This window comes from Mesoplodon densirostris, chromosome 5 (assembly GCF_025265405.1).
Source record: "Mesoplodon densirostris isolate mMesDen1 chromosome 5, mMesDen1 primary haplotype, whole genome shotgun sequence".
In the NCBI taxonomy this organism is placed as follows: Eukaryota; Metazoa; Chordata; class Mammalia; order Artiodactyla; family Ziphiidae; genus Mesoplodon; species Mesoplodon densirostris.
The window spans coordinates 68,395,586-68,411,351 of record NC_082665.1 but is presented as its reverse complement, the minus strand read 5'-3'; the positions used below and the strand labels follow the sequence as shown (position 1 = coordinate 68,411,351).

The 15,766-nt window shown below is 36.8% G+C and overlaps 2 protein-coding genes across 7 annotated transcripts in view; one reads left to right on the top strand and one right to left on the bottom strand.

Moving 5' to 3' along the window:
* The window catches only part of EAF2 (ELL associated factor 2), a 122,472-nt gene that overhangs the window by 64,149 nt on the left and 42,557 nt on the right, over positions 1-15,766 (bottom strand). The gene's annotated exons all lie outside the window — the stretch shown is intronic.
* The window catches only part of IQCB1 (IQ motif containing B1), a 47,102-nt gene that overhangs the window by 6,622 nt on the left and 24,714 nt on the right, over positions 1-15,766 (top strand). For all 6 annotated transcript variants that reach the window (XM_060099003.1, XM_060099001.1, XM_060099002.1 and 3 more), the window contains exons 5-6: positions 1,209-1,338; positions 12,609-12,702. In XM_060099003.1, the coding sequence (XP_059954986.1) occupies positions 1,209-1,338; positions 12,609-12,702 (224 nt within the window). The remainder of the gene's footprint in view (positions 1-1,208; positions 1,339-12,608; positions 12,703-15,766) is intronic.

Sequence of the window (15,766 nt, the reverse complement as noted above, 5' to 3'; positions counted from 1 at the left end):
CTTAGCTTTTGAAACTGCTTATAATTAAACATAGATAGATAAAGGCCAGATTCAAGGTGTACAGTTAGGAAAAACACTTCACACATGTAATATTTTTTATACCTTAATTTTCAAGATTAATTATTTCCTTAAGTAAATAAAGCCTTATGTCTTTGTGTTGTAGATATGTTAGCTCATGGAAATATTGATGGAGCTAGGCTCTCAGAAGTGGACTCCAAGTCTTAAGAAATCCCCATGTTTGTGAACGTACAAAAATCGTATTTCATTTATTAACATTTTCAATGAAAATAGTACTCTTAATTAACTTTAGAAACCAAAGGGAAAAGAGAAACTGGTACATGTGAGTGTAAGTCTATTGACCTTAGGAACTGATATGCAAAAAAAAAAAAGACACTGAGCGTTAGTCAGTTTTTAGTGTACTCAGTATGTAGTCACTGTTGCTTATCAGTGTCTGCATAAGCCTCTAACATCGGTACTTACTCATTAGAGTACACACATAGAGACCATTCTTGGATTGGGGAATTTTTTTGGTGTTAGTCTGCATAAATAATTCTTACCATTGAGCCTTTTGAATATACTCGTTTCGTATCCAGGGGGTGACTTTATGTGTGGTTTCAAGAGGACCCATTTCTCTAAATGACCTTCTCTCTTTCAATGTATATTGTAAACTGTACCTACTAGAGTTTTTGCTGTCTCCTCTTCTGATGTAGGGAATGTGCAGTCAGATATTTTGCAGATTTTAGGAAAGTAGATCTATTGGAAGAAACTGATAATCTGTCCCTTGTAGACTAATGCTACCCTAGCTATTTTTCAGCTATCTGATGTGTAAAATGTGTCAGTTAACACATATGTTACTCCTGAATGGTATTCTATTACTTTTAGAGTGTGTGTAGCCCCTTCACAGAAAACTTGCCTCTTTCTCTTTATTGTGAGCCAAGTGTATTTTGTTTCCTGAAGGACTGACAAGTAAGTTTTTAGGACATGTAAGTCCTAGCTCTAAGTACAGGCAAAATCCACACTACTGTTTACTTGTTACTTGTTAAGAAAGTTGTTACACTAATTTTCCTGTAAAAGTTCTTTATTGGCTTGGCAACAAAAGAAAAATACTAAAAATTCTCATTAAGGCACCGGTGTCTATAGAAGCTTTAGCATTCATCTAAAATTTATAATTAGCACAAACTGAATCACAAACTTGTGCTTTATTTCAGCCATTGCTGTGTGGGCTTGGAACCAGGAGAAGATGCAGAGGAATTTTACAATGAATTACTTCCATCAGCTGCAGAAAATTTTCTGGTTTTGGGGAGGCAATTGCAAACATGTTTCATCAACGCAGCTAAGGTATATGTATTTATTTAGGGTTTTTTATTTTGTAGCCAAAACAGGTTAATTCTTGGGACGATGTTCCACATTGTTTTTTCAAGTGTGCAATATTTGGCTGAAAGTACAATTAGAGTAATGGATTCAAACATTTTGAAAGCTATGACCAAAAAAAAGAAAATCTCTACATTTGAAAATTTTAAAGTGCTGACTGAAGCATATTGTATGACAATATGCTTTTTGAAGGATCTGTTTTACTACTCAGTTTTGAGCATCACCCATAGACATTTATTTTGATAGCATTTTCCTAAAACATACTTTCTACTTAAATCAGTAGTGGAAGAAAGTATTGTTCTTTAGGCCCAAGGCTTTTCTCAGTAGCTCCAATGGTGAGGAAGAATAAAGGTGCACTTTCTATATGCTCCTTCAGATCCTCTCTAGTCAAAATGTTTCAACCTCAACATTTGGGTTCATTTCAGTCCAACAACTATTTCTTGGGTGAATTATGCTGGATGCTATATGTACTTTTTTTTTTTTTGACCTATGGATCATTTAGAAGTATGTTGCTTAGTTTCAAAATATTTGAGGGTTTTCTTGCTGTTTTATTGTTATCAGTTTCTAATTTAATTCTGTCATGTCAGATAACATACTCTGTGTCATTTCAGTACTTTGAAGTATTTTCAGACTTGTTTTATGGTACTCCATATGTTTTATAGTGGTGAATGTTCCATTACAAGCAGTCCTTGCTTTGCACAGTGCTGTCTTAACTGAAACTCATGGATATCAGGGACATGTAAAGCTTTTGATATACACAGATTTCATTTAACATGGTACCATGCAAAAGCAAAGACTCCCCGTATACCTGAATGTGAACTCCTCAGTTGTAGTGTGTAATGTTATGTAAATGTCAATTAGATCAGTTTGGATATAGAATATATAAGGAGTGATAAGTCCACAAGGCTGAAATTCCACCTTGGAAGAGTTCTTGGCTATATGTACATTTGGGCCTACTGCCACATCAGAGATAGAGCAGATTCAAAACTTTTGTGAATTACGAAGGGAAATAATGTAAGTCACTATAAGATGTTAAGTTCGATTTGAGATGCTTTGGGTATATAAGGAATAGACATAGTTTTGCATTTAAACAACTCTCAGGCTAATAAAGTAGATAAAATCTCTAGGTATTTCTTATAGAAAACCTAAGACAGATATATTTTTAATTCAAAACAATAAGTTTAAGAATGAAATTGAGCAAGATATACACAGTATGGACAAAAAAGTGGTTTGAGTATGAGAAGTATTGTTGGCAGAGAATTTAACTTAGTGGTAGAGTACATGGGTCGCAGATGCCACTTCTACCATCTCCATTGACATTTTGAGGGATGCTAGCAGTAAATAAATATTTGCATATTTGCTAAATATAATTCAGTTCAGTTAAAGCAGCATGAACTATAGAAATTGTGTTGAACTTGATTTCTTTTCTGGCTGTGCCACAAACTAACTCTGGGTTCTTGGGCAAATCACTTGATTTCACTCTACCTCAACTTTCTCCTTTGTAAAATGAATTTCCATCTCATGAATAGCTCAGACCATTATGAAAGCTTTATGTTTTCTTCAAAGCACTTTTATTTAATATTCCCCACTTAAAAGCAATAATAATTATATTCTTTTCATTTATACAGTCCTTCATTACTTTTCATAATACTTTCTTATTCTTAATCATGGTATTTGTAGAGATAAAAAATTCTTTAGTATATACATCAAAGGGAGTAAATCAGCTACAAAAAAAGAGGGCCACTTGACCACAGAACAAATTAAAATTGTGAATAAAAAGAAAATGACGAGAGACAGGATTCAGTGCACAGGACCAGGAGGACACAGAAGTGTCCAGAATCCAGGCAGGAAGTTGCTGTCTGAGTCCATGACTCAGGTTCCAGTGGAGCAGGTACTGGTGTGATGGACAGGCTGGTAGGGCAGGAAGACCAGCTCTGCTTGGCCTGAAAGCCCAGCCTCTGCCACTGAGCCCATCCAGTTCTTCCTGTCACACTTGTTTTTTGTTTTTTTAAACATCTTTATTGGAGTATAATTGCTCTACAACGTTGTGTTAGTTTCTGCTGTATAAAAACCTGAATCAGCTATATGTATACATATATTCCCTCCCACCCTCCCTATCCCACCTCTCTAGGTGGTTACAAACTACCAAGCTGATCTCCCTGTGCCATGCAGCTGCTTCCCACTAGCTATCTATTTTACATTTGGTAGTATATATATGTCAGTGCTACTCTCTCACTTTGTTCCAGCTTACCCTTCCCCCTCCCTGTGTCCCCAAGTCCATTCTCTACATCTGTGTCTTTATTCCTGTCCTACCCCTAGGTTCATCAAAACCATTTTTTTTACATTCCATATATATGTTAGCATACGGTATTTATTTTTCTCTTTCTGATTTCACTCTGTATGACAGACTCTAGGTCCATCCACCTCAGTACAAATAATTCAGTTTCATTTCTTTTTATGGCTGAGTAACATTCCATTGTATATATGTGCCACATCGTCTTTATCCATTCATCTGTCAGTGGGCACTTAGGTTGCTTCCATGTCCTGGCTCTTGTAAATAGAGCTGCAGTGAACATTGTGATACATGTCTCTTTTTGAATTATGGTTTTCTCAGGGTATATGCCCAGTAGTGGGATTGCTGGGTCATATGGTAGTTCTATTTTTAGTTTTTTAAGGAACCTCCATATTGTTCTCCATAGTGGCTGTATCAGTTTACAATCCCACCAACACTTCAAGAGGGCTCCCTTTTCTCCACACCCTCTCCAGCATTTACTGTTTGTAGATTTTTTGATGATGGCCATTCTGACCGATGTCAGGTGATACCTCATTGTGGTTTTGATTTGTATTTCTCTAATGATTAGTGATGTTGAGCATCCTTTCATGTGTTTGTTGGCAATCTATATCTTCTTTGGAGAAATGTCTATTTAGGTCTTCTACCCATTTTTGGATTGGGTTGTTTCTTTTTTTGATATTGAGCTACATGAGCTGCTTATAAATTTTGGAGATTAATCCTTTGTCAGTTGCTTCATTTGCAAATATTTTCTCCCATTCTGAGGGTTGTCTTTTGACTTGTTTATGGTTTCCTTTGCTGTGCAAAAGCTTTTATGTTTCATTAGGTCCCATTTGTTTGTTTTTGTTTTTATTCACATTTCTCTAGGAGGTGGGTCAAAAAGGATCTTGCTGTGGTTTATGTCATAGAGTGTTCTGCCTGTGTTTTCCTCTAAGAGTTTTATAGTGTCTGGCCTTACATTGAAGTTTTTAATCCATTTAGAGTTTATTTCTGTGTATGGTGTTAGGAAGTGTTCCTATTTCATTCTTTTACATGTAGCTGTCCAGTTTTCCCAGCACCACTTATTGAAGAGGCTGTCTTTTCTCCATTATATATTCTTGCCTCCTTTTTCAAAGATAAGGTGGCCATATGTTTGTGGATTTATCTCTGGGCTTTCTATTCCTGTTCCATTGATCTATATTTCTGTTTTTGTGCCAATACCATACTGTCTTGATTACTATAGCTTTGTGCTATAGTCTGAAGTCAGGGAACCTGATTCCTCCAGCTCCTTTTTCCTTTCTCAAGATTTCTTTGGCTCTTCAGGGTCTTTTGTGTTTCCACACAAATTGTAAAATTTTTTGTTCTAGTTCTGTGAAAAATGCCAGTGGTAGTTTGATAGGGACTGCATTGAATCTGTAGATTGCTTTGGTAGTATAGTCATTTTCACAATATTGATTCTTCCAATCCAAGAACATGGTATATCTCTCCATCTGTTTGTATCATTTTTAATTTCTTTCATCAGTGTCTTATAGTTTTCTGCATACAGTTCTTTTGTCTACTTAGGTAGGTTTATTCCTAGGTATTTTATTCTTTTTGTTGCCATGGTAAATGGGAGTGTTTCCTTAATTTCTCTTTCAGATTTTTCATCATTAGTGTATAGGAATGCAAGAGATTTCTGTGCATTAATTTTGTATCCTGCTACTTTACCAAATTCATTGATTAGCTCTAGTAGTTTTCTGGTAGCATCTTTAGGATTCTCTTTGTATAGTATCATGTCATGTGCAAACAGTGACAGCTTTACTTCTTCTTTTCCGATTTGGATTCCTTTTATTTCTTTTTCTTCTCTGATTGCTGTGGCTAAAACTTCTGAAACTATGTTGAATAATCATAGTGAGGGTGGGCAACCTTGTCTTGTTCCTGATCTTAGAGGAAATGGTTTCAGTTTTTCACCATTGAGAATGATGTTGGCTGTGGATTTGTCATATATGGCCTTTATTACGTTGAGGTAGGTTCCCTCTGTGCCCACTTTCTGGAGAGTTTTTATCATAAATGGGTGTTGAATTTTGTCGAAAGCTTTTTCCTGCATCTATTGAGATTATCATATGGTTTTTCTCCTTCAGTTTGTTAAAATGGTTTATCACATTGATTGATTGCATATATTGCAGAATCCTTGCATTCCTGGGATAAACCGCACTTGATCATGGTGTATGATCTTTGTGTGTGTGTGTGTGTGTGTGTATGATCTTTTTAATGTGCTGTTGGATTCTGCTCGTATTTTGTTGAGGATTTTTGCATCTATGTTCATCAGTGATATGGGTTTGTAGTTTTCTTTTTTTGTGACATCTTTGTCTGGCTTTGGTATTGGGGTGATGGTGGCCTTGTGGAATGAGTTTGGGAATGTTCCTCCCTCTGCTACATTTTGGAAGAGTGTGAGAAGGATAGGTTTGATAGAATTCACCTGTGAAGCCATCTGGTCCTTGGGTTTTGTTTGTTGGAAGGTTTTTAATCACAGTTTCAATTTCATTACTTGTGATTGGTCTGTTCATATTTTCTGTTTCTTCCTGGTTCAGTCTTGGAAGGTTGTACTTTTCGAAGAATTCGTCCATTTCTTCCATGTTGTCCATTTTATTGGCATATAGTAGCTTGTAGTAGTCTCTCATGATCCTTTGTATTTCTGCAGTGTCAGTTGTTAGTTTTTTGTTTCTAATTCTTTTGAGTTTTCTCTGTTTTTTTCTTGATGAGTCTGGCTAATGGTTTATCAATTTTGTTTATCTTCTCAAAGAACCAGCTTTTATTTTATTGATCTTTGCTATTGATTCCTTCATTTCTTTTTCATTTATTTCTGCTCTCAACTTTATGATTTCTTTCCTTCTGCCAACTTTGGGGGGTTTTTTGTTCTTCTTTTTCTGATTGCTTTAGATGTAAGGTTAGGTTGTTTGAGATTTTTCTTGTTTGTTGAGGTATGATTGTATTGCTATAAACTTCCCTCTTAGAACTGCTTTTGCTGCATCCCATAGGTTTTGGGTCATCGTGTTTTCATTGTCATTGGTTTCTAGGTATTTTTTGATTTCCTCTTTGATTTCTTCAGTGATCTCTTGGTTATTTAGTAGCATATTGTTCAGCCTCCATGTGTTTGTATTTTTTACAGTTTTTTTTTTTTTACTGTAATTGATATCTAGTCTCATAGCATTCTGGTCGGAAAAGATACTTGATATGATTTCAGTTTTCTTAAATTTACTGAGTCTTGATTTGTGACCCGAGGTATGATCTGTCCTGGAGAATGTTCCATGTGCACTTGAGAAGAAAGTGTATTCTGTTGTTTTTGGATGGAATGTCCTATAAATATCAATTAAGTCCATCTGGTCTAATATGTCATTTAAAACTTGTGTTTCCTTATTTATTTTCATTTTGGATGATCTGTCCATTGGTGAAAGTGGGGTGTTAAAGTCCCCTACTATTATTGTGTTACTGTTGATTTCCCCTTTTATGGCTGTTAGCATTTGCCTTACGTATTGAGGTGTTCCTATGTTGGGTGCATAAATATTTACGATTGTTATATCTTTTTCTTGGATCGATCCCTTGATCATTGTGTAGTGTCCTTCTTTGTCTCTTGTAATAGTCTTTATTTTAAAGTCTATTTTGTCTGATATGAGTATTGCTATTCCAGCTTTCTTTTGGTTTCCATTTGCATGGAACATCTTTTTCCATCCCCTCACTTTCAGTCTGTATGTGTCCCTAGGTCTGAAGTGGGTCTCTTGTAGGCAGAATGTATACGGGTTTTGTTTTTGTATCCATTGAGCCAATCTGTGTCTTTTGGTTGGAGCATTTAATCCATTTACTTTTAAGGTAATTATCAACATGTATGTTCCTATTACCATATTCTTAATTGTTTTGCATGTGTTTTTTGTAAGTCTTTTCCTTCTCTTGTGTTTCCTGCCTAGAGAAATTCCTTTAGCATTTGTTGTAAAGCTGGTTTGGTGGTGCTGAATTCTCTTAACTTTTGCTTGTCTGCAAAATTTTTAATTTCTCCATCAAATCTGAATGAGATCCTTGCTGGGTAGAGTAATCTTGGTTGTAGGTTTTTCCTTATCATCACTTTAAATATGTCTTGCCTTTCCCTTCTGGCTTGCAGAGTTTCTGGTGAAAGATCTGCTGTTAACCTTATGGGGATTCCCTTGTATGTTGTTTGTTGCTTTTCCCTTGTTGCTTTTAATATTTTTTTCTTTGTATTTAATTTTTGGTTGTTTGATTAATATGTGTCTTGGCATATTTCTCCTTTGATTTATCCTGTATGGGACTCTGTGCTTCCTGGACTTGATTGACTATTTCCTTTCCCATGTTATGGAAGTTTTCAACTATAATCTCTCCAAATATTTCCTCAGACCCTTTCTTTTTCTCTTCTTCTTCTGGGACCCCTATAATTCAAATGTTGGTGTGTTTAATGTTGTCCCAGAGTTCTCTGAGACTGTCCTGAGTTCTTTTCATTCTTTTTTCTTTATTCTGCTCTGTTATTCTTTATTCTCTCTGGCAGTTATTTCCACTATTCTATCTTCCAGGTCACTTATCCGTTCTTCTGCCTCAGTTATTCTGTTATTGATTCCTTCTAGAGTTTTTTTAATTTCACTTATTGTGTTGTTCATCATTGTTTGTTTGCTCTTTAGTTTTTCTAGGTCCTTGTTGAACATTTCTTACATTTTCTCCATTTTATTTCTGAGATTTTGGATTATCTTTACTATCATTACTCTGAATTCTTTTTCAGGTAGACTGCCTATTTCCTCTTCATTTGTTAGGTCTGGTGGGTTTTTACCTTGCTCCTTCATCTGCTGCATATTTCTTTGTCTTCTCATTTTGTTTAACTTATGGTGTTTGGGGTCTCCTTTTCACAGGCTGCAGGTTCGTAGTTCCCGTTATTTTTGGTGTCTGCCCCCAGTGGGTGAGGTTGGTTCAGTGGCTGGTGTAGGCTTCCTGGTGGAGGGGACTGGTGCCTGTGTTCTGCTGGGTGAGGCTGGATCTTGTCCTTCTGGTGGGCAGGGCCATGTCTGGTGGTGTTTTTTGGGGTGTCTGTGAACTTATTATGACTTTAGGCAGCCTCTCTGCTAATGAGTAGGGTTGTGTTTCTGTCTTGCTAGTTGTTTGGCATGGGGCATCCAGCACTGGAGCTTGCTGGCTGTTGGCTGGAGCTGGGTCTTAGTGTTGAGATGGACATCTCTGGGAGAGCTCTTACTGATTGATATTACGTGGAGCCCGGAGGTCTCTGGTGGTCCAGTGTCCTGGACTTGGCTCTCCTACCTCGGAGGCTCAGGCCTAACACCTGGCCAGAGCACCAAGACCCTGCCAACCGCATGGCTCAGAAGAAAAGGAAGGGAAAAAAAACAACAGAAAAAAATGAACAGATAGAACCCCAAACCAAATGGTAAAAGCAAAACTATACAGACAAAATCACACAAAGAAACACACACACACACACACACACACACACACACACACACACACACACTGATAAAAAGAAAACAACAAAAATGAACAGACAGAACCCTTGGACAAATGGTTAAAGCAAACCTAAACCGACAGTAATCACAGAAAGAAACATATACACACACACTCACAAAAAGAGAAAAAAGGAAAAAAAAATTTTTAATAAAAATAAAAAGGAAGAGAGTAACCAAACTAATAAACAAATCCACCCATAATAACAAGCAGTAAAAACTAAACTAAGATAAACCTAAACCCAAAAACAAATCAGACACAGAAAGCAAACCCCATGTCTACACTTGCTTCAAAGTCCACCACCTCAATTTTGGGAACATTCATTGTCTATTCCTGTATTCCAGACATGCAGGGTTTATCATGTTGATTGTGGGGATTTAATCCACTGCTTCTGAGGCTGCACAGAGAAATTTCCCCTTCTCTTCTTTGTTCATACAGCTCCTGGGGTTCAGCTTTGGTTTTGGCCCCTACTCTGTGTGTAGGCCCCCCTCAAGCATCTGTTCCCTGCCCAGACAGGAGGGGGTTAAAGCAGCAGCTGATTAGGGCTTTCTTGCTCACTCAGGCCAGGGAGAGGGAGGGGTACAGTAGTCATAATTGGAATGCAGGGCAAGCCTGTGGCGGGAGAGGCCAGTGTGACATTGCAACAGCCTGAGGTGTGCTGTGTGTTCTCCCAGGGAAGTTTTCCCTGGATCATGGGACCCTGGCAGTGGCATGCTACACAGCCTCCCTGGGAGGGTGTGGGTAGTGACCTGCGCTTGCACGTAGGATTCTTGGTGGCAGCGGCGGCAGCGTTAGCAGTACATGCCCATCTCTGGGGTCCAAGCTGACAGTCGTGGCTCATGCCCATCCCTGGAGCTCGCTTAGGCAGTGCTCTGCTGTCCCTGGGCACATGGAGTAGGAATCCCCTCTCCTTGTGCACCCCGAAACAATGATCTCTTGCCTCTTCGGCAGGTTCAGACTCTTTCCTGGACTCCCTCCCGGCTAGCTGTGGGGCATTAGCCCCCTTCAGGCTGACTTCACTCAGCCAACCCCAGTCCTCTGCTTGGCATCTGACCTCCGAAGCCTGAGCCTTAGCTCGCAGCCCCCACCCGCCTTGGCAGGTGAGCAGCCAAGCGTCTCAGGCTGGTGAGTGCTGGTTGGCACCGATCCTCTGTGTGGGAATCTCTCCGCTTTGCCCTCTGTACCCCTGTTGCTGCACTCTCTTAAGTGGCTCCAAAGCTTCCCCCCTGGTCACCCCCTGTCCCCGACAGTGAAGGGGCTTCCTAGTGTGTGGAAACTTTTCCTCCTTCACATCTCCCTCCCAGAGGTGCAGGTCCCATCCCTATTCTTTTGTCTCTGTTTTTTCTTTTTTCTTTTGCCCTACCCAGGTACGTGGGGATTTTCTAGCCTTTTGGGAAGTCTGAGGTCTTCTGCCAGCATTCAGTAGGTGTTCTGTAGTCATTGTTCCACATGTAGATGTATTTTTGATGTATTTGTGGGGAGGAAGGTGATCTCCACGTCTTACTTCTCCACCATCTTGAAGGTCCCCGCACTTGTTTGTTGATGGGTTATCATGGCAATGGGAAGCACAGAAAAAGTTAATTATCAGCACAGACTAAAATGGAACAATTTGGACTTTGGTTTAAAATTAATTAAAATTCTGTTTCTAGTGTTAAAAAAAGAAAAAGAAAACTGAATTTTTTTTCAGAATTATTATTTTTTTAACATCTTTATTCGAGTATAATTGCTTTACAATGGTGTGTTAGTTTCTGCTTTATAACAAAGTGAATCAGTTATACATATACATATGTTCCCATATCTCTTCCCTCTTGCGTCTCCCTCCCTCCCACCCTACCTATCCGACTGCTCTAGGTGGTCACAAACCACCTATCTGATCTCCCTGTGCTATGTGGCTGCTTCCCACTAGCTATCTATTTTACGTTTGGTAGTGTATATATGTCCATTTATCTATTAGTTCTATCTACCTACTTGTTTCCCAATTATATATATATATTTTAATTAGCTAGCAGGTAGGTAGTAGAGCACATGGTGGGACATACACAGGGTATTATGGCCTAAACTGCAAACTCATTAAAATATGCATACACATATACATATATACGTGCATACATACATATATATATACACACACACACACACACATACGTACATACATACATACATACATACATATATATTAGGTTGGCCAGAAAGTTTGTTTGGGTTTTTCATAACATGTTACAGAAAAACCCGAACGAACTTTTTGGCCAACCCAATATATGTATTTTATATGTAAGAATAGAAAAATAACTGCCAGAATTTTGTAATGACTTAAGGGTAAATTTTGTTAACCAGTCTCAGAGGCCATGAATTTGTGGGTGACATTATCTAATGGGTTTTTTAAGGAAAGTAGTAAGTATAGGAGCCCAGCACTATACCTCGAGGTTGGCAGCAATGAAGATTACCGTGGCCTTTATTTCAGTGAAACTGGCTAAAGCAGTTTATTGGACTAAAGGGATTCTTGATCTAATGTGACACTTCTTTCTTTTTTGATTGTTGGTATATTTGTTAGTATACGTCTATTTAAGCACCTATCTAACCCTGAGGTAGAATAATAGGAATAAAATACTTTCATTTTTATGAAGAGTAACCATAGCCACCATGTCTTTGCTGTTGTCATTACTTTTATGCCACAGTACATTCAGGACATGGATAAGATGAATGGCCTTTATACAACTTCCCACTAAAATTATGTGGCCAGTAAGACAGAATTGTGGATGTAATCTGTTTCTTATTTCCCATTGTGACATATACTCTAATGTAGAATAATTTCTCACCCTACTTTCCAGAAGGAAAGAAGTAGAAAAATTTGTCATTTATTTATTGGATAAATATTGATTGAACTTTCACTGGGTGTCAGAACTGTTTTAGACACTGGGTGTATAGTGGAGAGCTAAATAACATGGTCTCTGCCTTCATGGAGTCATAGAGTAGAAGCTGCAACTGAAATGCACTAATAATAATGCTTTTTATGCTGACACCTACATTTGCATATTGCAGTGATTTTCAACCGTGGCTACATAACCAAATCACACACCTAACTTTGTAAAGAGTCAGATGTCCAGACTTTTAACTTTGGAGATTCAGATTTCAGTATGTTTGGACTAAAGCCTGTGCATAGGGATATTTTTTAAAAGTCCACAGATGATTCTTATGTATAGCTGGTATTGAAAAATCCTAGTGTATCAACTTGTAGTTCTTATACTACATATATTGTCCCATTTGACCTCTGGATAGCAACCATTTCTGTTAAGGAGAGTAGGTATTACTAGCCTGTTACTACAGTTTTATAAATTAAGAAACTAAAAGCTACAAGATCATGTACCTCATAAATAGCTGAGATAGATCCAGAAACCAGGTCCTGTGACTCCTCAGAGAGAAGTCTATTTTTTTATTAAAACAATTACAGAAAAGTCAATTGGTTTTTTTTGTGTGTGTTAAGGGTGAAGAAAAAGATGCATTACTACACTTTTTTGAAATTGTGACTGATTCTCTCTTCTGGCTATTGGGAGGACATGTTCAACTCATCCAGAATGGTAAGAAAAAAGATTTTTTAATTGATAGTCATTGTAGAGTCACCCTCTTAACAGTTTGATTTTTTTTTCTAAAAATAAATACCTCATTAACTACAGGTAACCACAGTTAAATGAAACCACACTGAAATAACCCCACACACAAAAAATAAAAGCACATTTGGATGTTCCAGCTTTAAATAGACAACATCAACAATGTGGATATTACATTAAGCGGAAAATTGCCAAAATATAACTTTCTCCTTAGTTTTTTCTATTTAGCAAATCTAAGATTAATGATCTTAACAGTTTAGTCTAGGGAAAATCTTTTTTTCCCCCCAAAGATTACAGTTATATTTTAGACTTAGTATGATAGAAATCCCTATGTAGAGAGTATAGATATAATTTAACTCACAGCCTTACTATTGATGTAAGAGTAAGCTTTTATATAGTGATATTTTACTAAACGTGAAAGTTACTATATAGGATTTCTGTACTTACATTGAGCAATACAAATACATGTTAGTTTTATATTATGTTTCCTTAAGACTGAGAAAGTAAAATAATAATCATGACAGCATTCTTACCTTCTTGAAAGATTTAATCTAAGAAAAATGTAATTATATAGGAATAATATAAGAACATTGATATTTTTAGAACGTAAAAATTGAACTGAATATTAATATTTTATTTTTTACTCTCAGAATTATGCATGTGCATAATTTAAAAAGTCAGATAGTTCCGTAAGAATTGTTTAAAAAATACACACAATCCCTGGCCCTCACACCTCACTCCAGTTCCCGTTTTCTAAAGGCAACTACTTTTGATTAGTATAACTAATACTTTTGGTAGTTATATTCACATAGAGCTAAGTAACATGCTTGAATACTTCTTAAAAAATTATCTATTCATTTCCCATTATAGAACAAATATTATTATAAACTTCCCAACTTAAAGAACTATTTTACCAAAAATATAAAGTACTTAGCCACACTATAGTGAGATATTAAAGACCTAGTTAAAGAGAGACAGTGAGAGAATATTTGAAAAATTTTTAAATATGCCATATTCCTTTTCAAAAATTATAACAAAAGTGACAGTACTCCTCAGATCAATCTGTAGATTTAAAACACCAATAAAGTAGGTATTAAAACTAAACAATTGGGGCCTCCCTGGTGGCGCAGTGGTTGGGAGTCCGCCTGCCGATGCAGGGGACGCGGGTTCGTGCCCCGATCCCGGAGGATCCCACGTGCCGCGGAGCGGCTGGGCCCGCGAGCCATGGCCGCGGGGCCTGTGTGTCCGGAGCCTGTGCTCCGCAACGGGAGAGGCCACAGCAGTGAGAGGCCCGCGTACAGCAAGAAAAAAAAAAAAAAAAACTAAACAATTGGATACAAAATCAGGATGTCCAGTAACCTTTTCTCTCAAAAGAACCACCTCCTTGGAGAAATGGCTGACTATATATAGGTATGAGGTAGAAAATATGCAAGTTAAGCCAGAAGTATCTTGAATACTAGATAGGAAGGAAGCAATCAAAGTCTGTTAGGATTCTGTGAAAAGGACTCAGGAGCCAACATAAGGAGGCTTCTACTAGCTAAAAATGGGAAATTTGAACAGTAATAAGGGTAATAACAGTAATAAGGGTAATAACTACAGTCAAATATAGTGAGATTATTAACTTTAACTTTTTATTATGGAAAGTAGAATAGTATAATGAGCCCCTATGTACTCATCACTGAGCTTCAACAGTTATCAACATTTTGCTAATCTTTTTTTATATATTCCCATACCATTAGAGTCTGCTAGGGGACCAGTTCATTTTGAAAACTGGTAAATGGAGAGTCCAGCATTTATACTGCCTTTTCTTACATATTGATGAGGAGAAACTTTTCTTTATAAACATATCCCAACTGATAAGTGAAAAGGATATGATAGAATAGTGCCATTTTGCAACCTTTAGTGAATTATCCATCACTGTCAACACCTCAAAAGGAGAGACAACCAGATAATAAGTGCCTCATCATAACCTCACATATGACATGGATATGCCAAAAATTCAAACATGAATCATTTTGATCCTGGAGCTCCAACTACCCATTTGTAGAAGGTCAGAGAAACATTAAATTATACCCAAGGAATGCAGTTAGCAAAGCTAGACTGTGGGAAACTCATAGGACAATTGACATAGTTTCGTCAACAAATAAATTGCAAGGGGGAAAAAAGGTAAAGTAGAAACCCATAGGTTAAAAGATATTTGAAAGATAACCAGTTCCAGTGTGTGACTCTTAATCGGATCTTGATTCAAATAAATTTTTAAGAATTCACACAAAAAATGGAAATGGGAGGACTGACTGGATATTTGATAAAATCAGGGAATCATGATTATTTAGGTTAGATAATGGCTATGTTTTATTTTTTAATAATTCATATGTTTTGGGAATATGTATTGAAATACTTGTGGATAAAATGATTTGATGTCTTAGATTTGCTTTCAAATAAAATGGGAGGCAGGAAGTAGATGGGATAGGTGAAACAAGATTATTGGTGAGTTGATCACTGTTAAAGTTGAGTGACTGGTACATGCAGGGTCATTATACTTTTCTCTTTACTCTTACATATGTTTGAAACTTTAATTGTAAAAAGTTTAATTAAATAAAGAAATGGGCAGAAGTATCAGTTTTAGTTTGGGGGACCAAATAGTTATCTGACTGCACTTGAAAAACATAATACAGGCTCCAAAAATAAGTTATATAATAATATAAGACAAATAGTATAAAAAATAAAGTAGAATAACTTTAATAAATTATCATAATTTTTCCAATATAGAAAAAAGGTATATACACACTAGATACTACAGGATTTCAGTGAATTCAAAGTTAATTAAAGAGTTGTTAATGAAACATCTTTAAGTAGACAAAAATGGAAAAATACACTTATCCCAGCTACAGAGGAGAATTTTTTGCTATTAAAGAATAGAAAATTAGAAGCCATAAAAATATTTAATAGTAGTGGTATTGTGTTTTGAAGTTGTTAAACATTAAAAAAGAATGATATGTGGTGAGATATTGAAATACTGGATTATATAAATAGA